At 51.9% G+C, this 23,587-nt stretch overlaps 2 protein-coding genes and 1 long non-coding RNA gene across 9 annotated transcripts in view; 1 reads left to right on the top strand and 2 right to left on the bottom strand.

The window, feature by feature from the left end:
- The window catches only part of LRMDA (leucine rich melanocyte differentiation associated), a 1,270,435-nt gene that overhangs the window by 1,120,265 nt on the left and 126,583 nt on the right, over nucleotides 1-23,587 (bottom strand). For 4 of the 7 annotated variants that reach the window (XR_010935933.1, XR_010935928.1, XR_010935934.1 and 1 more), the window contains exon 8: nucleotides 12,123-13,752. The exons of the other annotated variants lie outside the window; for them this stretch is intronic. The gene's annotated coding sequence lies outside the window, so the exon portion shown is untranslated. Of the gene's footprint in view, nucleotides 1-12,122; nucleotides 13,753-23,587 lie in introns of those variants that run through there. 7 annotated transcript variants of the gene reach the window in all.
- On the bottom strand, nucleotides 12,123-17,353 carry LOC137209168 (uncharacterized). The gene is made up of 2 exons (XR_010935935.1): nucleotides 16,994-17,353; nucleotides 12,123-13,681 (listed from the first exon to the last, which is right to left on the bottom strand). It is a non-coding gene; the product is annotated as an uncharacterized lncRNA (long non-coding RNA).
- ZNF503 (zinc finger protein 503) lies at nucleotides 18,000-23,287 on the top strand. Its single transcript, XM_067710438.1, has 3 exons — nucleotides 18,000-18,157; nucleotides 18,839-20,003; nucleotides 20,729-23,287. Exons 2-3 carry the CDS (start codon nucleotides 19,698-19,700, stop codon nucleotides 22,349-22,351), a joined length of 1,929 nt encoding a protein of 642 aa, XP_067566539.1. The 5' UTR covers nucleotides 18,000-18,157; nucleotides 18,839-19,697; the 3' UTR covers nucleotides 22,352-23,287.

The following is a 23,587-nucleotide window of genomic DNA, read 5'->3' on the forward strand; positions in this document are numbered from 1 at the left end:
GGAGACCAAACAGTGGGCTATGGCAGGAATCCTGGAGACAGGGAACAGCATCCGGGTATATCTTGAAGAGGGCATCAACAGAATTTCCTGATGGGTTTGACATGGAGAGTATAAGAAACACAGGAATCAAGGATAACTCCAAGATTTTGACCTGAGTAACTAGAAGGATGGAGCTGTCACGCTGAAATGGATGAGCAGATTAGGAGAAGGGGGGAATCAGGGGATCATTAGACCTAAGAAGTCTGATACGACTTTGAGACTTATAAGTGGAAATGTCAAGGAGGAAGCTGAACATATGAAAGTGAAGGAAACAGAGCTGTACCAGAGTTAGAAATTTCAGAGTCCTCAGCTTTCAGATGGCATTGAAAGCCACGAGAGAGGATGAAAAAGATCTGAAGATTGGGCCCTAGAGCACTAACAGTCAGAGGTCAAGGAGAAGGGGAGGAACCACAGAGAGACTGAGAATGAGCGGCTAGAGAGGTAAGGAGAAACCAAAAGCAAGTCAGGCCCTAGAAACCAAGAAAAGAAGTGATCAAAGAGACGGAGTTCCAACATAATGACCAATTCAGCCAAGGATCATCAGGGGATGTTGAAAGCATTGGGTGAACAGGAAATTCACATGGTCTCAAAGTATCCTCCCACAGATTGCCTATAAATTACAAAGGGGAAAACATACCTTTACAGTGAAGAGATCTGGCAGTCACAACCTACCCAAGAGCTCAAACTTAGCATCTCCAAGGGTGAGACAACCTGACAATACAGACCTCTGATGTGATACAATAGGAAGTACACACCACCCACATGCTATTCCTGCCAAAACGTTTGGCCAGAATCTACTCATGAGGAAACAGACAAATCCAAAAAGTGGAACATCCTTCAAGACAACAGTTCTAACTTGGAAGGTATTATGCTTTGTGAAATAAATCAGAGAGAAAGACAAATATTTTATGTTATCACATATATGGAATCTAAAAAATAAAACAAACTAGTGAATATAACAAAAAAGAAACAGACTCACAGATATAAAAGAACAAACTAGTGGTTACCAGTGGGGACACGGAAGCAGGGAGGGGTAAGATAGAGGTTGGGAATTAAGAGGTACAAACTACTATGTATAAAACAAAGAAGCTACAAGGATATATCGTATAGCTCAGGGAACACAGCCAATATTTTATAATAACTATAAATGGAATATAATCTTTAAATTTGTGAATCACTATACTTACATAATATTGTAAATCAAGTATATCTCAATAAAGAGAGAAAGAGAGAGAGAGAGAGAGAGAGAGAGAGAGAGAATGGGACTAGACTGTCCAAAATGTCATATCATCAGGGGAAAAAAAGGGGGTAGGGAGGAATGTTCTAGATTAAAATAGACTAAAGAGACATGACAACCAAGTGCAATGCATGATCCTTTATTAGCTACTGGAACTGAGGAAAAAGCTAAAAACACATTTTAGGGACAATTGGGAATATTTAAATTGGAACCATTTGATGATATTACTGATGATATTAAATTAACATTACTTTCCTCAGGTGTGGTAATTGTATTGTGGTTTCATAAGAGGTGTTCTTTCCTTAGGAGATGCAAGCTGAAGAAATTAAGATAAACATCAAGATGTCTACAGCTTGCAAATGGTTCAAGGGGAAAAAAGTGTGTGTGTGTCCATGCGTGTGGGGAGGTACATGTTACATGGTAACATGTTAAGAGCTGAAGAGTCTAGGGGAAGGGACCTGGCCATTCATTATCCTGTTCTTTAAATTTCTTAGAAGTTTGAAATTTTTTATAAATAAAATGTTGGAATAAAAGAAAGAAGGAGTGATTAACTTGTCCAGCGCTACTTGAGGTCAAGTAAATTGAGGACAGAGAGTTCACCACTGGATTTAACAACAGGGAGGTCATTGGTGACCTTGCAGATGGGGAGAGCGCAAAAGAGGCAGGCAAGGGCCAGATCATAAAGAGCGATACAGGCCTAACCGTGACCACAGTAGGAGTAAAGTGGTCACATTTGTGGTGGAGGGCAACTGGTCTCACAGTTGTGGGGAGGATGGATTAGGAGGGGGAGAGCAAGCACAGGAAAGTGTCCTCACAGGCTCTGAAAGTGCAGCCCCACTCGCCATGAAGGGTGGTGAGGGCCTGAAGGGAGAGATTGCAAAGAGACTGCAGCCCAATTGCCAAGACTTGATGTCTGTTTGGGAGTCGAGGATGAGGGAGCCAAGATGGTGCCATTCACCGAAATACCTGATGGGGAGGGGCAGGGGGACTTGATGCATTTAAGTCTACATGCATTGTGCCCTCCTGAGGGACGCAGCAGATGGGACACCCTAGGATCAACATCAGCATGTGACAATAATGTAAACGCAGCACGTTGAGGACCTGGTGAATCACGCCCCCACTGTACTCTGTGCATCTGATACCTGAGCCAAGCCAGGACTTTGGGTGTGACAGTGACCTGGCGATGCCTTTGTTCATAAAGTCTCCTCGTCCTGGGGAGCCCCTATCCCAAACCCCTTCCCAGTACTGCTCACCTGTTTGGCAAGCTTTCTCCAATGCTCCAGCTCTCTGCTCCGGGGTCTGAAACATCATTGTATGGCCTCTCCCATGTGCCTGGCATTAATGCCTGCTATTTGGTGTTGTTATGTACATTTATTTCTGTCCCTGTCTTCCCAACTAGGTGATCAGTTCCTTGAATGTAGGGAACCCAGTTCATATCTCAAGATATTCCCAGCCTTGCCCAGAATAGGCCATCTATAAACTGGGAAGAAGAGAAGGACAGAGGGAGGAGGACGACAAAGACCAACACTTAATATTCCCCCTAAAAGCTCACCATGCTGACTCCCAGATGTGGGGACCACTTCTACCAGTGGCGGTGGAGTTACTTAGAGGCCACTGCAGCCAGCATCCCCGATTCCTGAGTTAGAACCCCTGGTAGGAAGCCTCCCTGAAACAGCCCACGGTGCTCTCTCCCAAAGCTGTTTGCAGTAAGTGACTCACCCAATTAAGAGTATCTACATAACAAAGCCTCACCAAGCTGCAGAGGTCACGCAGACTGTGAAGTGTGTCTTTAGCGTGCAGGGAGAAGGTTCACTAATTACCAGTCATTTCCACCCCTCAAGAGCCTGTCAGCCTTTGAGATGCAGGGGATAAAAGAATCCCCAAATTCCCACCCCACACCAATCACTCCTCCCTCCCCAACCCTCCCCTGCACTTCAAACCTGTGACTAACAAAGTGCCAGGGACGGGCCTCTGCCCACCTGGCTCAGCGCCTGGAGGAAGGAAGGAGAGGAAAGAGGTTGCCTCTGATTGGGAGCATGTTTTAGTAAAAGGAAACTGGGAGGGGCAAGGGAGCAAAGAGAGTTCTAACGGCGCTGCTGCGTCGCCTCCGTTAAACAAACAAAACTTGTATTGTTTTATCTCGATTTATAAAGGTGATAAATGTTTGCAGTAGAAACCACAGGTAGGCAAGAAGAAAGCTAAAATCACTCACGATCCCACCCCCTGCGATGACCAGTGGTTGGTCGCACCTTACAGCCTGCTTCCTAGGTGACATGTATTGCTCTTTCATAACCCGTTTTTTCATTTAATGAAATATTTCAAATGGCTTGCTCCACGAGCACACAGAAAGAAAGCTGGCAGGGATGCTGACTTGGGCTAGCAAAGAAGATGTGTTTGAGCATCACAGAGCACAGGAGGGAGGCATTGCCAGAATTTCTGAAAGCTGAAGGAGGCCATTGTGAGGCAGGAAAGGGCCCTGACCTTTGGAATTCAAATGACTTCCTCTCTATGAACCTCAGTTTCCTCATCTGTAAAATGGGAGTAACACTGCATGCCTTATAGGATTGTTGTGATGATTAAGGGAAATCTTGGTTGTGAAAGGACTATACAAGCATTGGACATTTTATTCCTCGTTTTAATAGGCATTCATTCGTGGGACTTCCCCGGTGGTCTAGTGGTTAAGACTTCGTGCTTCCACTGCAGGGGGCACGGATTCGATCCCTGGTCCAGGAACTAAGATCCTGCATGTCACAAGCCATGGCCAAAAGAAAGTGTTCATTTGTGCCTTTTCTCTTTTTTACTTAGCCCTTGGCTAGTCTGTGTTGGGAATAAAAAGAAGGCATCTGGTTCAGCCCTAGAGGAGCTTAAAATCTAACTGGGAAGTTGAGCATACACATATGCAAACACAGACTTAAACAATATGAATAGCTAATAAAAGATATCATCAATTAGTAGATAATTAAGTGTCAGATGAGTGGCACAGACGGCACTCCAGGGGTTCAGGGGTAAGAAAGAACCTGCCGGATAATAATAATAACCACTTCGAGCACTTTCTATACGCCAGGCACACACGAGCATTGTCTCATTTCATTTACCCACTGACCTATGAGGTAGGTACCATTATTACATCCATTTTGCACAGGAGGAAACTGAAACCTCAGAGAGGTTAAGAACCTTGCCCCAAGTCACACATCTAGGAAGTGTGGCGGCGTGGAACCAAGCAGGTGGACCCCGGGGCCCACCACACTGAAGCCTATGATCTACTCTGATGGAGGTGGGGGAGGGGAAGCCGAGCCCTGTGCTGAATGGTACAAGAGGGAGCCTTAGAAGCAAAGATGGGACTGAGGAGGGTGGCCTGGTGTGAGGGAGAAGATCCCAGTCTGGCCGGACGGCTACTCTGCACAAACAGTGGAAGCTTTCACGGTAAGAAGATTGAAGGAGAGGAGCTAAAGCATGTGAAACTTTTTTTTGGTAGAAAACAGGTCACCTACAAGGGCTTGAGGCAACCGAAGGTCCAATCAAAGCAGTTCTGGGGAAGTGGGGCTGGGAGGAGACACCTTGGGAGGCTATTAGATGAAGGTGAGGAGGACTGAAGCTGGGGCAGAAGCACCCAGGGGTAGATGGACTACCATCCTTCAGAGAAAGCCATTTTTCCTCTGGTTTTTCATCTCTGTGACATTTTGAGCTCATCTACATTTTGTCCCCATAAGCTCCGGCCTCCTTTTGACATGTTTACTAACTTCTTTCACATTTTGGTTCTGTAAGAAATAGCTCATTCATTCTTTCCATCAGCTACCACGTCAAAGGGAGAATCAATCTGCACAAACTGGGGGTTAATTATCATTAAAAGGGAAGGAGACTGAAGATGATGCTGATATGGCACAGCTGACCCTCCCCAGACTCCCCAATCCTCCCAGCCTCTCAAGCCCGTTGGGGGACCAGTGTCCCCATATCAGCCAGCTCCACAGGCCACTGCTGCCACTTCTCGCTCCACACCCTACCATCCCTGCTGAAGGGGCTGGTCCCCCACCAGCGAATGGCAAAAAGACTGCCTTTTCTTCTGAAGAAGCAGTACGGGGAGACTGAAGACATGGCAAGGCCTTTGGTTCTTCAAGCAAAACTTAGAGAATGTGACAGAAGAACCACATGGTAGAAAGAAGGTTCAGTAGCAAAGGTGGGGACAAAGAAAGAAAAAGCTTTGACAAGGTACTCATGTAACCAATATTTATTGAATATTGTTGAGTATATGGCAGACTCTGCAGGGAACAAAAGCAGGGTGACATCATTTGTGCCCTTAATGCTGTAGAAAAGGTGGTGGGGTGTGGGGGGAAGGAAGGGAAGAAGTAGAGCTAGAAATAGCAAAAGAAAGAAAAAGAATAAACACTGAACCCAGAGACATGAAGCATCCTGGCCAAGGTCAGGGGTTGGGGAGAGTGCAGGGCAGTGTGGAGGGGAAACCTTCTACCTCTTCCTTGATTCTACCCTACACTCACACACAAGACCTCAAACACTTCAGGCCACCACCTGCCCAAGGAAACGTAGCCCAGAGGCGTTCCCATGCCATTTACTGCATTCCACAAACATCTTTTGAGCACTGCAAAGTGCCAAGCACTTAAGCTCTTGAACTCTGCTGGGAAGAATCAGAGGTGATTGTCATCGAAGGTGGTTGATTTGACAGTGTCCTTGATGCCTTAGAAACTTTAATCAGACATACCGAGTGGCACTGAGGCTTATGGGGACAGAAGACTAGAAATAAAAGGGAGGAATTCTGTACATCCCCCACCAGATGGGGATAATCTTTCTTTTCTCCCTGGGCTTTGTTAAGAGGTAAGTAATGTAAAGTTATGAGGTTACATAGTAGAACAGTGTCCAAGACACAGTAGATATTCTATAAAATCACCTGAACATTATGTTTTCTCACTCAGTTCTGGCATGACTGACTCTCATTACTGAATTTACCAGTTTTTCTGTTGAAATCGTTGCCTGGCTAGGTTGGAGGTATTCAGTCAGGCTGCTTGGTGTTGGGGTCCCCATCACTATTACCCATCCTAGGAGCCCACGGCCACAACTAAGAAGTAATCACCATCATGGGAATGTAAGTTGGTGCAGCCACTACGGAAAACAGTATGGAAGTTCCTCAGAAAACTAAAACTAGAGCTACCATATGATTCTGCGTTCCCACTCCTGGGCATATACCCAGACAAAACTATAATTCAGGAAGATACATGCACCCCTATATTCATAGCAGCACTATTCACAATAGCCAAGACATGGAAACAACCTAAATGTCCATCGACAGATGTGGTACATATATACAATGGAATATTACTGAGCCATAAAAAAAGAACGAAATAATGCCATTTGCAGCAACATGGATGCAACTAGAGATTATCATACTAAGTGAAGTAAGTCAGAAAGACAAATACCATATGATATCACTTATATATGGAATCTAAAATATAGCACAAATGAACCTATCTATGAAACAGAAACAGAATCACGGACATAGAGAATAGACTTGTGGTTGCCAAGGGGGAGGCAGGGAGGGAGAGGGATGGACTGGGAGTTTGGGGTTAGTAGATGCAAACTATTACATTTAGAATGGAAAAACAACAAGGTCCTAATATATAGCACAGGGAACTATATCCAATCTCCTGGGATAAACCATAATGGAAAAGAATATAAAAAAAAAGAATGTATATATGTGTATAACTGAATCACTTTGCTGTACAGCAGAATTCTGAATAACTGTAAATTATTCAATTCTGAATAATTGTAAATCAACTATACTTCAATTTAAAAACATAAAAGAAAAATAAGAAGTAATCACCATCAGATCTGTTTAGAAGCCACCCAAAGAGCCAGGCTATGGCAAACCAACTGATATTCTTGGTTGTGAGTGACAGAAACTGGCTCTGGCTAACTTAAGCAAGAAAAGAAATCTATCAAAAGGATATCAGGAAGCTCCGAAAATCAGTAAGAGGACTAGAGACCCAGACTTGGGAAATGGACAAGAAAAGAGAGCTGGAAAATGGTGGTGTCGCTGGTCATGCTACTGCAACAGTCTGGTTAGGCCACTGCCTGAGCAGCTGCCATTATCACACTGGACATGGCAGCAACTGGCTAGTTGCTCCACGCTGCCTCCCCTAGAGAGTCAATGCCATTGCACTGGGCTCATTGCTGCTGCTGAGAAGGGTTTCCAATCCACCCCAACCCTCTGCTCACCTCTTGAGGAGCCTCAGCTGTAAGGGACAGGGAGAAGGATGTAGCCCCTTCAGCTTATGTAGGTGGAAGCAGGTCCTATATTATAACAAGCAGGAAGCAGGATTCAGATGCTAGGTAGACAAAAGAGGTAACACTGAGGGTTAAGGGTATGACCAGACTTAACTCCAAGTTACTCTGGAAACCCATACCTCAAGAACGTTTGAAGGCAAGACTCTAATAGGTTCTAAAACTGTTTTGGACCACTTTGTGGTATTCCAATAGTGGTAACACCAATGGAAATAAGGTTTGCCAAAGGGGACAGGTAAAGGATATGTTTGGCTGCAAATATAAAAACCCCCAATTTCATTGACTTAAACAAATAGGGATTTTATTTTTCTAATATAACAAAAGTTTTGGAGGTGAATGATTGCTAGAAATGGCTCAGTGTCTCAGAGACATCAGGATTAAGTGTCTCTCTGCTATTCTCTTGGACTTTTCCTCATGGTCACAAAATGGCTGCTATGGCTCTGGATATCGTATCCAAGTCCATGAAAGGAAGAAGGGAGAAAGAAAGAAAAGATCCAAAACACCTGCATCATCTCCTTTGATCAAGAAAACAAGACCGTTTCCCAGAACTCCCCCTCCTTCTTTGCCACAGCCTTACTTCTACTTGCGCTTCAATTGCCCAAACTGGGTCATGTGGCCATTCCTAATGGCAAGGATGATTAGAAAAAATGAAAACAGTATTGTCATGATTGGCCTCCACCAATTTTGATCCACTGCTTAGGTGGGGGCACACTGCTACAATGTTAACGTGAGGAAGAAGGAGAGAGGTGGATATTGGACAACTTATCTAAATTCTGGTATCAGATTTGGGCATTGCAGGATCAGAAGTTGGACACACGAGCATGGGGGACAAGGGCCTTCCAGGAAGAGGTGACAGAGGAGCAGAAAAACACAGAGCATGTAGAGAGAACACTAGATTTGGCTGGGGTGTAGGCGGCTGCACTTTTGTTAATCTATCCTATAGAAATAAAATCACTGACTGCAAGGATATAGAGCAAAAAAAATTGTACTAGTGAAAAAATTCTGATAACAACCTATATGACCATCAACAGGGGAATGGCTGATTAAGTGGGGTATATCTACTCTATGGAATACAGACGGTCCTTGACTTACAACGATTTGACTTACGATTTTTCAACTTTACAATGGTGTGAAAGTGATAGGCATACAGTAGAAACCATATTTTGAATTTTGATTTTTTTCCCGGGCTACTGATATGCAGTATGATACTCTCCTGATGCTGGGCAGCAGCAGTGAGCTGCCACTCCCAGTCAGCCACATGATCACAATGGGAAACAACTGATACATTACAACCATTCTGTACCTGTACAACCTTTCTGTCTTTTCACTTTCAGTACAGTATTCAGTAAATTACATGAGATATTCAACAGTTTATTATAAAATAGACCTTGTATTAGGTGAGTTTGCCCAACTGTAGGCTTATGTAAGTATTCTGAGCATGTTTAAGGTAGACTAGGCTAAGCTACGGTGTTCGGTAGATTAGGTGTATTAAATGCATTTTTAACTGGATGATACGTTCAACTTAAGATGGGTTTATCAGGTAACCCCATCATAAGTCAAAGAAGATTTGTACTATGCAGCTAAAAAACATGAAAAAATTAGCTCTCCATCTACAGACTCATTTTTTATTGGGAAAGAATGAGCAAGTTGCAGAGAACTCTAATATAATCATTTTTGTATAAACAAGCAATAACATAATAGCTCCATACATCTGAGTGTAATTTATATGAGCATGGAGAAAGGGATAGAAGTTACACCCCCGGCTGTTAACACTGGATATCTCAGGAGACAGGGTGGGAAATGAAAAGGAGATTGGTGAGATCATGTTTTTCTTTATGTATCTTTGAGTGCTTTACTGGTTGAAGTGAATATAGGTTTCTTTTATGAGTTTGGAATGCAACTTAACCAAAGCTGTTTAAAAGTAGTTTAGAACTAAATTACGAAGAGTCAAGTGTTACGTGTGGCAGCGGGAAATCACTGAAGATTTGGGGGCAAAGGAATGATGGGATCAAGAAAATTAACCTGGCAGGAGGATGTATAATACATTAGAGGCAAGAGAGGCTGAGGATACACAGAATAATTAGAAGGTTTTTGCAGTAGCAGCTCAGCCAGAAGCTAATAAAGGACTGAACTATGATAGCAATAATATGTGAAGTGAGGAAAAGGGGGCCCAGGCTACAGCCTGGGGACACGTACGCGTGGATGTTAGGAGTGGTCATGAGGGGGGTGTCTCCATTACACTGTGTCAACCAACACATCTTGCACTTTGAAAATCAGAATAAATGGCTGGAAAATCATAGTTTTTTTTCTTCTCCAACATCCTTGAGCATTGACTCGTTTGATATTTACACTATATGACTCAAAATAATCATTATTTTTCCATAAGATTTGTTATCTCCCTTATTAAATTGAGAAAACATCTTGGGATGTAAGACAATAAAGAATACTTATTGGTAGCCCCCCAAAATGAAGTGAGCCCCCAAAGTTATCATTCATTCAGCACAGCTGATGGTACTTCTGAACCCTTTTCCTCTTCATTTCTTGAAGGAACAGCCCCAGTCTCTGACCCCTCCGAGTTACCATCCAGTGAAGAGGAGAGGAAATGCTGCGTGGTAAGTGCTCCGTGAGAGGGTTATACAGAAGCCCTAACCCAGTACCGGGGGGTGTACAGGAAAATGGTATGGAAGCTGAGACCTAAAGGCAAAGGAGCAGTGAGCCAGGTGAGAAGAAGGACAGAAGGTCATTCCAGATAGAAGGAAAAGCATTAGCAAGGTCCTGAGGTGGGAAGTTGTATGGCACATTTGAGTAACCAAAAGGCAGCATGGATGACAGGAGCTCAGGATGAGGGGCAGTAGGAGACAGACAAAGGCAGAAGGGGGAGGTGAGGCAAATTAAACCTCAGAGAGTTGCCAGTCATGGGTTCAACTTGATTCTAAGAACAATGTGAACCCAAAAGCAAAAGCAGAGGAGAAACATGATCTCATATGCTTTGTTGTTGTTGTTGTTTTTGTTTTTTAATATCACTCTGGCTTCTGAAAGGCTGAAGGGCTATGAGGAAACAAGCCATCGTGCTCAGTGGTCCAGTTTCCCCATCAGGCTGGGAGCTGCCCAGGAGTTGAGTTGAGCCCAGCCCCATTTATACCTTTCTCCTCCCCTGTGTGGGTCCCCCTCTTGCTCTGCAAGGCCTCAGCTGCAGATGGATGCAGCTAACAGGCCAGGAAACACTCGAATAAGGTAAGTAAAAGCTCAGCAAGATTCCCCCAGAGTGATGGGTTGGGATGCTGGGGATCTGGAGAAAAGAAGGGATGAGGATATGGATGAGGATATGCGAGTGAGGCAAGGCCTATTTCTCCTCTTCGTGCCTCAATTTCTTTATCTATAAAACAGGGTATTCGTGGTACTTACCTCAGAGAGTTGCTGTTCTTAGCGTCTGGCACAAAGCAAACGTTCAAACAGTGTTAGCTTTGGCTTTTGACCTTCCAGAAAGACAGGTGGGACCCTAGGGCACGGATCTGTATTCCCTGCTGTCAGAGGAGCAACTGATTGGATCCTGGAGAATGTTTGAGAACCCCCTTGGCCAGGCAGGTCTCAGGACTACCAAAAGACCAAAGTTTGACAAAGTCTTACCTGAGCGTTTGGGCCAAGGTATGTGCTTGTGTTCCTGTGATTTAAAAATCCTTAGATACAACCCTAGGTGGGGAAAAGAAGCCGCCCACTGCCCCTCCTGCGAGACCCGGGTTGTACGCCAAGGCCTCGGGTCCCAGCCTGAGACCCAGGGGCCCAGCCGGCGGGGATGGAGCCTGGCGAGCTGGGGGCGGGCCGGCGCCGCGGAGGGGCGGGACCGGCGCTGCAGCCCGCGGTCCCGCCCACGGCGGAAGTGCCGCCGGGCCCGCCCCTCCCTCCCGAGGCAGGTTCCCCTCGCCCTTCCCCCGCCTCGCTCTTCCCCGCGCAATTGGGCTCCTAGAGCTTGTTGGGCCAGGGCCTCAACACCAGTCCGAAGAGGAGGCCCCGGGTCTGAGTATCTGGCCGTCTCGGGTAATGCTCTCAGTCCCTCCCACTCCCCCGCCCTCGCTCCATTCCTGCGTTACCGGCGCGGCAGCAAGCGCCACGGGGGACCGCACAGGTAAAGACTCGGCTAGTGAGGGCGCAGGTATGGACGGGTAGTGGAGAGGCTGATGGCACGTGCCCGGCTTTTTTCCAAAGCGACTGTATTGACAGTGGGGTTCGTAGAGGGCGGACGCAGACCCCAGGAGCGCAGCACAGCACTGGGGAAGCAGAGGGGGTGGGACTGAAGCCCCCAGAGCTTGGGGGCCGGGTCATTCGTGTCCCCGCGTCTTGCGCAGGCTCCGTTGTGCACGAGAGGTGGTGAGCTGCTTGGGTGGGGGGCGGTTCGAGGCCGCGGCACCGGACGGTTATCCCCCACCAGCTCCTCGAGGTGACTGGGGTTTGACAGTCGCCCCGTCCGGGCGCGCAGTCTCAGGTTTGCAGAATGAAAATCAATAAAACCGATGCAATGGCAACGAACACGAAACACGATGGGTTGTTATTATTTGAGTTTGTTAAATTATTTTTATTTTTTTTACTTCCTTCTCGGAAAAGGTGGCTCTGATCAGAGCCTCGGAGACGGACGCAAAATGCCCCCTGGTCTCCTGGCAGTGGGTGGGACCCCCAAACCGCACAAACTTCCCCGAGCGGCTGTGAGGGGTCCGGCGGTGGGAGGGGAGCCCCCGGTGCGCTGGGCTGCCGGATACGGCTTTCCTCCGCGCCTCATTGTCCGCACTTTAGGGCGCCTATCCCCCCTCTCCATTCGCGTTTCCCCAGTTCACCACCCCCACGCCCCGGGGGCCGCGCCTCCTCCCTCCCTCGAGCTCTCCCCGGCGCTTTAAATAATGATATTTGCATGCAGGGAGCGATTCATAAATATGTCAGGGCCGGTGAAATATAGGCAACATTTCAAACTTTCTATTTAAAAAACATGAATTATGGCCGCGGAAAATGTGTTCCCATTTAAAGGCGATACGAAGTATTTGGTGTCTCGTCCCCGGGCCCATCCATCACGCAGACAATAAAGAGAGTTTTTCGCCCTGACACCCGCGATTTATGGGCGCCCTTCTCTGCCCTCATCACTCACCCGCCGCGGCCGGCCCGGCGACAGGCCCCGTGGAGAGACCGGCGGCCGCCCCCCCCCCGCGGCCCCGCGCGCGCCTTTTGCGCCCTCGTCAGCCCCCCAAGACCACCGCTCCCGAGGGGAGCTCTTGCTCTGAGAGGCCGGCGGTGATGGTCTGGGCAGCCAAGTGGGAGCCGGAACCACACTCATCCTCTCACATCCGCGCAAGCCTGTATCAAGGCTGGGTTGAGTGGGCCGACAAGCGGCCTTGCGGGCCGGCTCTGCGTCCGGGCCTCGCCCGCCAAGCGCGGCACCGCGCGGAGAAGTTTGCGGGGCAGGCAGCGGGAGGTTATTTACGTGCGGTTTCGAGGTGAGGGGAGAGGTCTGGGCAGGGGGCTCTCCAGGGGGCTCCTCTGCCCGGGGCAAGGCGAGTTGGTCCCAAGCTTTCTTGAGCCCGGCTGGACGCACGCTTCTGGGTAAAGCTTTTTCTGCAACTTTTACAAAGCCGCCTCCTCCCTGGTGCGATTCCCACAACCACATCCTGGGAGTCCGCGGCACCTTGGAAACTATTTTTACGGACAGAGGCCGAGGAGTTGGCGAGAAATAAGGAAGGGGAGGCGCCTTCCCTCTCGTTTCGCCGCGGACCAAGCTCAGACATCCGGTGCCCTCTTCGCCCACCGCCCCACTTTGCGCACGCTGTTCTCTCAAAGGTACCACCGAATCTTTGCTGCAAACTTGCTTCGTAGAAAGTTCGAGCTTCATCTGCCGTGGAATTTGCTTTCAGTTTTCGCCCCGGACGGACTCGGCCCGGCGGGTTCCCGAAGCACAGGCAGAGGCGGGCGACTGCCAGGCACTGCCGGGCAGCGAGAGGCTGCTCGGCCTGAGCGCGCTGATAGTCCAGCCTCCCTCGGAGGCCAGACCTGCCGCCTTATGAGCACGAGGAGCCATCTCGCGTCCCGTGCTGGGCCGATGCGTCTCCGTACACGGGAACCGGGAGCCGTTTCCTGCTGGACGAATGCGAGCTGGATTTATTCGGATACAGACAGCGCAACCCGCAGCCAGAGAAATTATGTCGATTCTAAAAATGACAAGGTTGAATTTATTACATTAAGATTCATGTGTAAGTGCAGGGAGATGAAAATTATACAAACAGCTCCACGTCCAGTGTGAACGGAAGATTGCTTCCGGCTTCAAGGGCATGTAACATAACATCTGAATATTTAGATATGTAGAGGGATATAAAATATTATTAAATTCTCAGTGTGTGCACATATAGTTAAGTTGGAAAAATTCTAGAGCAAGTGTCATTTTACAGCCCCTGCTTGGGTGTAATCTGGGCTCGAGACAGTACTTATGTCCAAATAACCACCCAGCAAATATATCCTATAGCCAGAGTGAGTTCCGCATCGTTGAGGTGTGCGGTATGTGTACCTCTTTAAATATCCGCGGCGTGGCATAAGTGAAATAAATACATTTAAGAAAAGCTGGCGCGCAGATAATTAAGCCACTGCACCGCTACAATATTTCTGGGTAAGGAAATAACTATTCCTACTAGGTCGGCTATGGAAAGTGCACACAAATGGGGGGCTTTCAGGACTGCGTGGTAGGGGCCACGGGTTCTGCAGCTCCGGGCGCCGAGCACTCTGAGGTGGGCTCTATTCCATATCTGCTGCCTCGGACCCTGGCGTGACTACTGGGAGAGGCTCGGCCCGGACAGCCAACACTGCTGGACCTTGAGGGTTCTCCCCCCTACACACATTGAGAGGGAGACTTTCCGAGGCGCTGAACCCAGCATTTAGGGTACTAAGGCCTGAGATCCTGCGGGCAGCCGCTCCCCCTCAGACACTTCAACCACCCCTCAATCCCGGCTCCACAAGGCCAGAGCTGTGACCATTTGGGCCTATCGGTTTGGAGCAAGAGCGCAGAAAAGGGTGGATCGCGCTTGATTCCGAAGCATCCCAAAGCTCAAAGCCGGAGGCCACCGGGAAGAAGGCCACGATTTCACACCCGTGAGGAATCCAGGCCCCACCCGGGCCTCCGAACGCCCGTTGAGGCTATAGAAGCAGTTATCTGGGTGTATTTACTTATGAAATGTTAGGCACCCCCTCACATACTCAGGGCCGAGGCCCAGATGCCTCGTGGGTCTCCCTTGCTTATTTGCAAAGCCCAGGCAATGCCACCAGCTAGGTCAGTGACTTTGCAGCTGTGAAATTCCAAGATCAAATACTAATTCCAGAAGAGGCAGCTTGCGACCGTCCACACATCTCACTGACCTGGTCTCTCTTTTTTTCTCACCCCTCCAAACGCACCCAAACCTTAAACAGGCGTAGAGCTTCTGAGAACCCCTGCGTGGGGAGAAATTAGGAAGGACTTGGTCCTTAGTTCCTGGGAATTGCACACACTCCTGAGGCAGCCCTGCCGCAGAGAAGTAACCCGGGCCCTGAGAATGCCCTGTTCAGCGAGTGTGGTTGCGCTGAAGTGGTATATACAGTATAGTGAGAGAAGGGAAAGAGAATAGGAAATATTCCCTGGCTAGTAGGAAAAGTATAAATGAAGAGGGGGGAAAGGAAGAAAACGGGTAGGGGGCCAAGGAAGAAGCGGGAGAGGAAACAAAAACGAGTAGGGGGGGTGGGGGTGGGGGTGGGGAAGAACCAGGGGAAGCGAGCCGAGAAGAGTGCAGGCCTTGGCGAGGCCCAGGGACCAGGCCAGGCTGTGGTCCTGGCAAGCCTGGTACCCCCCCGGTCCCAGAAGAGGAGAGTGCCGCCCGGCACCATCCCCCACCAGCCCATCGAATCTGGGCCCGGCTCCCAGTCCGGAGGGGCAGGCCTGGGTCCAGCGGCCTCCGCTCGTCCTTTCTCTCCCAGCTCCCGGGGGACCACGAGGTGGGGCGGAAGGGAGGGAGGGGGTGCCCCAAGGGGCGCGCGCCAGTCCGGGACTGTTTGGGCGCTCTGGGCCAGGCTTTCCAGCTCGCCGGGCCTGACCTGTCAGGCGGATTATCTTCGAGGGAGATTAATAGGGGAGGCGGGCTGCAATAATAATCGTTTTGTTTGATGTGACAACTCTGATAGGCGTTGATTTACTTACAAACTGATAGGCTTTTAATTGAGCGCCTCCGCCGAGCCCGAGATGAAAGGGAAGCGGCGGTGAAAGGCGGCCCGCCTGCCCTCCGGCCTCAATACTGATTAGCCATCTCGACAGTGAATAGTTCAAGGCATTTTCAAACTTTTTTCCTCAGCTCTCTCCCCTTCCTTCTCCTCCCACCCCCTCCTCAAATATCTGCCATGCCCACTCCTTTTTTGGAGAAAACAAATCATTTCCATTGTGTGCAAATAAAATCCGTAGGACATCCAGGCCAGTCGCCGCTGGGGGTTGGCGGCATTAGACCTAGGAATTAATAACTCCCTTACCCCCACGGCCTGCGCGGCCTCCGGGGATTTGGCCTCCCCCTCGAGATGGGCAGGCTCGGACGCTGGCGCCTACCAAAAACCCCGGGCGCGCAGACCCCTAGGCGCCCCCGTGTGCTCGGACCTTCGGAGTCGGATTTTGTGAAGAGCGAATGCACGCGGACTGAGACCCACGCCCGCGCTACACCGCGCAGGCCTGCGAGCGTGTGCGACCACACCGCGGCACGCCCATTCCGGGGGACGCTGGGGCCAGTCTCTGGTTCCCCCAGCCGCTGGGCGTAAAAAGAAAGCTGCTGGAATTACAGGAGAGGGAATGGACTGAGTCTGGAGACTGCAGGGCGAGGGGTAGGGAGGGACGCCCGCGGTCACCTGCGTCTCTGGCCGACGCCCCCAGCATTCAGTGTCCGGGCCTCACCGGGAGGCCGCTGCGACACGGGTCCCATGGCTGGGAGATCCACAGTTGATCTGGGCCAACAACCGACAACCATGCACCCAATGACACAGACATACACCAACAGACCCGCAGGATACAGGCGGCCTCACAGTGTCTGCCCTGCAGAGACAGCTTAGAACCGTCCCGTCCTCAGAAACGGGCACCTGGGACTCGCTCCCCAAAGATTATTCAGACAACCTTCACAACCTCGCTTGTGGCCTCACCACCGTCTCACGGACTCACCTTCCTCCGTTGTCGCACAGGCAGACACTGCAAAGCCCCTTGAATTTAGGTGTGTTATTACACCTAAACACACGCTCACATACACCGACAAACTCCCCATATACACAGCGCCTCACTCCCCTCTTCTCCAAATTATCTTTAGACAGGTTACCATCTCATGAAGTCTACCAACCTAAAGAATCAAGGGATAAGATTAAAACGCATAAAAAGAATGCCTACGAGAAAATTCTAAAACTCACCCCCAGAAAGTTCTCGGTACCTGTTCGGATTGGGAGACAGAGACAAAAATGAGGGAGAGAGGAATGGGGTGGTGAGAGAGGAATGGGGTGGTGAGAGAGGAGAGGGCGAGCACGCCGAGGGCAGGTCCCAGACCCGACTTCCGCGCCTACGGGGCTCAGGGCCGGCTGAGCACGAGTGGAAACCGGGTCTCCAGGCCCGGCCCCCGCCCCCGCGCGGGTACAGGCTGGCTCCAGGCTCCCCAGCGCTCCCAGCACCACCATTTATCAAAAGGACTTGACAACAAAAGAAGAGCCGGGGCGGAAAAGTGGGGGAGGGGATATTCAAAGTATTCCAAGTCCTTCCTACGAAGGGGATGTGTCCTCCTCTCACCCGCTTCCAGTTTCTGCGAGTTTTTGGAGGTGACCCCCGAACTCGCTCCGGACGCTCCCAAAGCCCTGACAACTCACACAGCGGCAGAGGCATTCATACACACTTCTGCACTCAGATCCAGGTACACGGAGGCACGCACAGCGCCTCCCCTCTTCCTTCCAAACAGCCAGAGTGACGGTGCAAATCGAGGGGAACGCGGCAGTCCCGCTCCGCTTCCCTGGAAGAGCCGGTGTTCCCACAGGCAGCAGCCCCCTCTCTCTCACTCCTTCTCTCCATTCTCCTCGCGCCGGTCAGTCCCGGCTCGGCGTTCCAATAAATTCGAGCGAGCAGCCCGGAGTAACCCCGGCTACCAAGACTGCGGGGATGGCGCGGGGTGAGGGAGGGTGGAGAGGGGGCCTGAGTGAGCCTGAAACGTTATCTCGTGCAAGGACCCATGGTCAGGCCTCTTCTTCGCAGTCTCTCAGCCCTAGCCACGATGGGGGGCGGGTGTCAAAGAATTGAGGCGGGGGTACCCCACCATTGACCTCCAGGACTCAAGGTTACGTTGGTGGTGTGGCTCTTAGAAAGAAGTCTCCGAGTTTGGAGTCGGGTCGCCACGGAGGGCGGGGTCCGCGGCAGGCTGGCACCCTGACGACTGCACACTACACGCCCTGAAGGGACTACCCTGGCGTGGGGGGGGGGAGCGGAGAGAGGACGACTCTCCCGTGTTAGACGTCGCCACCGCCCGTCTCGGATATCCTGTGCCGCCCGGAACTCTGCGGCCCCAAAGGACCGGAATTCCCCAGAGGTGGAAGGTTGTATCTCTCTCTCCGACATTGAGAGGAGCGAGGCGCACACCCCAGGCCAGCGCACCACTCTCAGCGCCCTGGGCGCACCTGCACACTTTACTCTCACTATTCATTTTCCTGACACTGAGCGCCTCTTTCTCCTCTTTCATTCTTTTTCTTAGAGCCCCCGCCTCTCATCCCAGGAGGCTGCTCCTCTTTCCCCCTTCTCTAGTTCCCCCTCAGTCTCTTCCTTCCTCTCCGTCTCTCTCTCCCTCTCTCTTTTTGCCTTCCAGTCGCACCCGTCTTGTAATCAGCAACAAAAGCTGACATAAATCACCGTCGGATTGACAAGAGCTGACAAATAACTGATTGATTGCGGTCGAGGAACATTGACAATTGATGGAGGGGTGGAGATGCCCAAAGAACGGGGCGGGGGGGGGTAGAAAAGAGGGTAGCAGGGGAGAGTAAGAATGGGGGGGCTGAGTGTGAAACAGAGGAAACATGTGACCCCCGCTTCTGCCCCAATCTGCGCATCCCCGGGCGTCACGTGGCTGGGAAGGGCGGGGAGCCTAGCACACCAAGCGGAGACAGGCCTCCACCGCCTCCGCTGCCCACCCAGCTTCTGGTTTCTCCGCCGCCGAATCTCGAGAAATCAAAGCGGGCGGGCGGACTTCCTCCAACACCCGCTCCCCACCTTTCTTTACCCAGGCGGCCGCACCGCAAGAGATTTCAATTACCACTGAGGAGGAGGAGGAGAGAATATTTGGTGTGCGGGCCCCCTGTGCGGCCTTGGAGTTGACAGTCCGGCTGTTGTCCACACTCCCGCCAGTGCTCCTTCTGAACAACCCCAAACTGTTCCTCACACACACCCTCCTGCCAAAGAAGGTTTCAGTTTATTCTCCAGCTGGGGAAAAGGACGGACGACGAGGAAGAAAAAAGAGGGAGGCGGCAGACAGCAAACGGAGAATAAATGTCCAGCTTGTCCTCCGAGCGAAATCGGGGGAGGGACACGCAGGGGGAGCAGCGAAGAGGGAGCTGCCCATTAAAACCAGCGCTGAGAGTCCTGGCGGCGGCGGCGGCGGCGGCGGCAGCGGCGCGGGACGCGTCACATCCCCTTGACCCTCCAATCACCTCGGGCTCCCATTTGATTGGAAGGCGGCAAAGGCTTTAATCTCCCCCTCGGTGCAGCTGCTTTTGAAGTGAGTTTCCTCGCCAGAGCCCAGGCTGGACAGGCAGCGGCTCACATCGCGGAGAGCAGCGCAGGCGCTAGCGCCGGGCCGCGAGTGCGCAGCGCAGGGGCACAGCCCAAGGCGGACACCGCGAGCCACCCGGCACTCCCACAGTCGGGCCGGCTCCTCCCGCTCGGCCACGGCTCCGCTGCGGGCCACCCAGGATTATTCGCTTCTGGCTCCAGGCGCCGAGAAGGCGCTCTGGGCGCCCGTGATCGCCGCGCCAGCTCCTCCTCCTCCTGCTGCTGCTCCTGCTCCCCCGGCGAGCGCGCAGCCCCGAGCCCGCCCCGCGCCTCCAGGAGCCCTCCCCCCGCTGCTCCCATGCGCGCGGGTGGGTCATGAGCACAGCGCCCTCGCTTTCTGCCTTAAGAAGCAGTAAGCACAGCGGCGGCGGCAGCGGCAGCGCGGACCCTGCCTGGACCAGCGCGCTCTCTGGAAATAGCTCCGGCTCCGGCCCCGGCCCAGGCTCGTCCCCGGCCGGCAGCACCAAGCCTTTTGTGCACGCCGTGCCCCCCTCTGACCCTCTCCGCCAGGCTAACCGCTTGCCCATCAAGGTGCTGAAGATGCTGACGGCACGGACTGGCCACATTTTGCACCCCGAGTACCTGCAGCCCCTGCCTTCCACTCCCGTCAGCCCCATAGAGGTAAGGACCCTATCCCTGGAGCGCGCTGGGACCACCACCCTGGCTGCCCCTTCACAGGATTTCTTTCTCTCTGGATCGGGGGAGGGGGGGATGGAAGGGGGGTCGGAGTGATTCAGCTCCGGGATGAGAGGAGAGGATAGTGCTCCCGCATCTTAAAACTAGGGCGGAAAGAGAGGAGGTGGTAGAATGAGGTGTGAATACTAGAAGGTAAGGCAGCCGAAACTTGTTTCTCCCTTTGGTATTAAAGCCCCTACCCCGACCGAGGTCCGCTCATTCTCAGCCTGGAAGATAGGAGCCCGGGAGCCCAAACTACGGTTCCAAAGTCCCAGTCCTCCGGTTCTCCAGAAGCTGGTGTTTGTACACAGCCTCTAAGGCGCCAATCACCCGAACCCTTACTCGAATTAGGGGTGTGTGTGGGTGCGTGGGGTTACAGTTCTGGGTCAAAGAGTCAGAAACCAAAACATTTTGCAATTTTTTTTTTAATACAGTCATCGCTTAGAGAGGACAGGAAAGATCCTGATGGCGGGCGTGGGGGGGGGAGTGCTGTGGCCTTTCTCAAGAGCGAGAATATGTGTGTGTAGAAGGGGTGTCGCCTAGAATTGCGCCTTGGGGCTGGGAGGATCTTTGCGGGTCTTGGCGGAGGTGCGTTTGAAACCTAGAAGCCAGGATTCTAAACGGTTTCCCCTTCTTTCTTTGTGCCCCCCCCCCACGTCTGACCCCCGCAGCTTGATGCCAAGAAGAGCCCGCTGGCGCTGTTGGCCCAAACATGCTCGCAGATCGGGAAGCCCGACCCCTCGCCCTCGTCCAAACTCTCCTCGGTCGCCTCCAACGGGGGAGGCGCGGGTGGTGCTGGCGGCGGCGCCGGGGGCGACAAGGACGCAAAGTCGGGCCCCCTCAAGATGAGCGACATCGGCGTGGAGGACAAGTCGAGTTTCAAGCCGTACTCCAAACCCGGCTCGGATAAGAAGGAGCCGGGAGGCGGCGGCGGCGGAGGCGGGGGCGGCGGGGGCGGCGGCGGGGGGGTTTCGGCGGAGAAGTCAGGATTCCGGGTACCGAGCGCCACCTGCCAGCCATTCACGCCCAGGACAGGCAGCCCAAGCTCCAGCGCCTCGGCCTGCTCGCCAGGAGGCATGCTGCCTTCGGCCGGGGGCGGCCCGGAGGGCAAGGACGACAAGAAGGACCCCGAGGCGGGCGGTGGCGGCAGCAAGGGCTCCGGGGGCGCCTCGGCCGAAGGGGGACCCACGGGGTTGGCGCACGGCCGGATTAGCTGTGGCGGCGGGATTAATGTGGACGTGAACCAGCACCCAGATGGGGGCCCCGGGGGCAAGGCTCTAGGCTCGGACTGTGGCGGCTCATCGGGCTCCGGCTCCGGCCCCAGCGCGCCCACCTCCTCCTCGGTGTTGGGCTCTGGGCTGGTGGCGCCCGTGTCGCCCTACAAGCCGGGCCAGACAGTGTTCCCTCTGCCTCCCGCGGGCATGACCTACCCAGGCAGCCTGGCTGGGGCCTACGCCGGCTACCCGCCCCAGTTCCTGCCACACGGGGTGGCGCTCGACCCCACCAAGCCGGGCAGCCTGGTGGGGGCGCAGCTGGCGGCGGCCGCGGCGGGCTCTCTGGGCTGCAGTAAGCCCGCCGGCTCGAGCCCCTTGGCCGGAGCGTCGCCGCCGTCCGTGATGACAGCCAGTTTGTGCCGGGACCCGTACTGCCTCAGCTACCACTGCGCCAGCCACCTGGCTGGGGCGGCAGCAGCCAGCGCGTCGTGCGCTCACGATCCAGCCGCGGCGGCTGCGGCTCTCAAGTCCGGATACCCGCTGGTGTACCCCACGCACCCTCTGCACGGCGTGCACTCATCGCTAACCGCTGCCGCGGCTGCCGGCGCCACACCGCCCTCTCTGGCCGGCCACCCCCTCTACCCCTACGGCTTCATGCTCCCTAACGACCCACTCCCCCACATCTGCAACTGGGTGTCGGCCAACGGGCCTTGCGACAAGCGCTTCGCTACGTCCGAAGAGCTGCTGAGCCACTTGCGGACCCATACGGCCTTCCCCGGGACAGACAAACTGTTGTCGGGCTACCCCAGCTCTTCGTCTCTGGCCAGCGCTGCAGCGGCCGCCATGGCTTGCCACATGCACATCCCCACGTCGGGCGCCCCGGGCAGCCCCGGGACGCTGGCGCTGCGCAGCCCTCACCACGCGCTGGGACTCAGCAGCCGCTACCACCCCTACTCCAAGAGCCCGCTCCCCACGCCCGGCGCTCCCGTGCCCGTGCCCGCCGCCACCGGACCCTACTACTCCCCCTACGCCCTCTACGGACAGAGACTGACCACGGCCTCCGCGCTGGGGTACCAGTGAGGACGGTCGGGAGGGCTGTCGAGGGAAAGAAAAGAACTGGGGAGTGGGGAAGAGCCGAGGGAGGGGCGGGAACAGGGCAGAGGCTACTGTCACCCGCGCGTGGGGATCACCCGGGCCAGAAAAGGAAAAAATATATATATACCGTATCTATCTACCCGAAACAGCGCCCGAGACCCGGTGGGAAACTCACTCTCCTTTTCCCCACCTCTCATCTCCCCACCCAAACTTTATAAAAGTTGAAAAAATATCATTTGACTTTTTATAGAAAAAGAAGGAAAAAATAATTGAGAAAGTGTTCATCTGAGGACTGCATCGGTGGACACTGGTATTTATTTATGTTAGCTCCAAGCGGACCCGTGGTTCAAAAGTGCATTACTTAGTTTGAGTTCCGTAGGTAAAAAGGAAGAGGGGGAAAAAATTAAACCTTGAGGGTAAAAATGTGGAAAACAAACCCTCCCGTCCCTTGTAGATTATAAATAAATACAAAACCGCCACAGAACTAGAGGTCTTCTCTTTAATGTTACTTTAAAATTGCTATGATTGTATTGTACGTTCTTATTTAATGTCTGATTGAAACAAATTTACCTGCATGTTTGTTACAAAAAATGAAAAAAAAAAAAACAAAACAAGTCACAATTTGTCAGCTCTGATTTCAAATTGCAATTATTTTTAAGGTGTATACCATCGAAAGAGAATGGATATTTTTTTGTATGTAGTCTGGAAGAAAAAAAAAAGGAAAAACAATTCTATTCCAAAACCTCATTTGCCTTATTTTGTTCTTTAAAAGGAACACTTAACTATTTTTAATTTTTAAGTCCACCCGCTGAGAAGGGGACAAGTAAGGTTTACGTCATGTACTAAAATAATAGACAATGTATCGCTTTAAAGATTAAAATTCCGTATATTTGATGTATTAAAAGGTTTTACTTCTTCTTATTATCTTTTTTTTATTTTTGGTTAAAGAGAAGAGCATGGCAGTTTCGGCCTCAGTGGGTTCCCTGGGCCTCATGGCTACTCATTCTTCCCAGAACTGTGGCCGCATTTCCGATTGTTTGGTTGTGATTTTCAGGAAGAGGCAAAGGCTTCAGACGGGCTGGCCAATCGTGGGGTTGGCCTTGGGGAAAATATTTTTAAAGGGGATTTCACAATGTGGAAAGATAGTGTCCTTAGCTATCGCTAATTTCGTTTTTAATTTTTCTCCCAGCAGCTGGTTTGTTAAAAGTGAAAGAAAAGAAA

Source organism: Pseudorca crassidens, chromosome 16, assembly GCF_039906515.1.
Source record: "Pseudorca crassidens isolate mPseCra1 chromosome 16, mPseCra1.hap1, whole genome shotgun sequence".
NCBI classification, from domain to species: domain Eukaryota; kingdom Metazoa; phylum Chordata; class Mammalia; order Artiodactyla; family Delphinidae; genus Pseudorca; species Pseudorca crassidens.

Bases quoted from the DNA above. Each gene is read 5' to 3' on its own strand.
- ZNF503 (XM_067710438.1), top strand. From the start codon at position 19,698: ATGAGCACAGCGCCCTCGCTTTCTGCCTTAAGAAGCAGTAAGCACAGC. The intron at 20,004-20,728 runs GTAAGGACCCTA...TGACCCCCGCAG, and splicing joins CTCCCGTCAGCCCCATAGAG to CTTGATGCCAAGAAGAGCCC.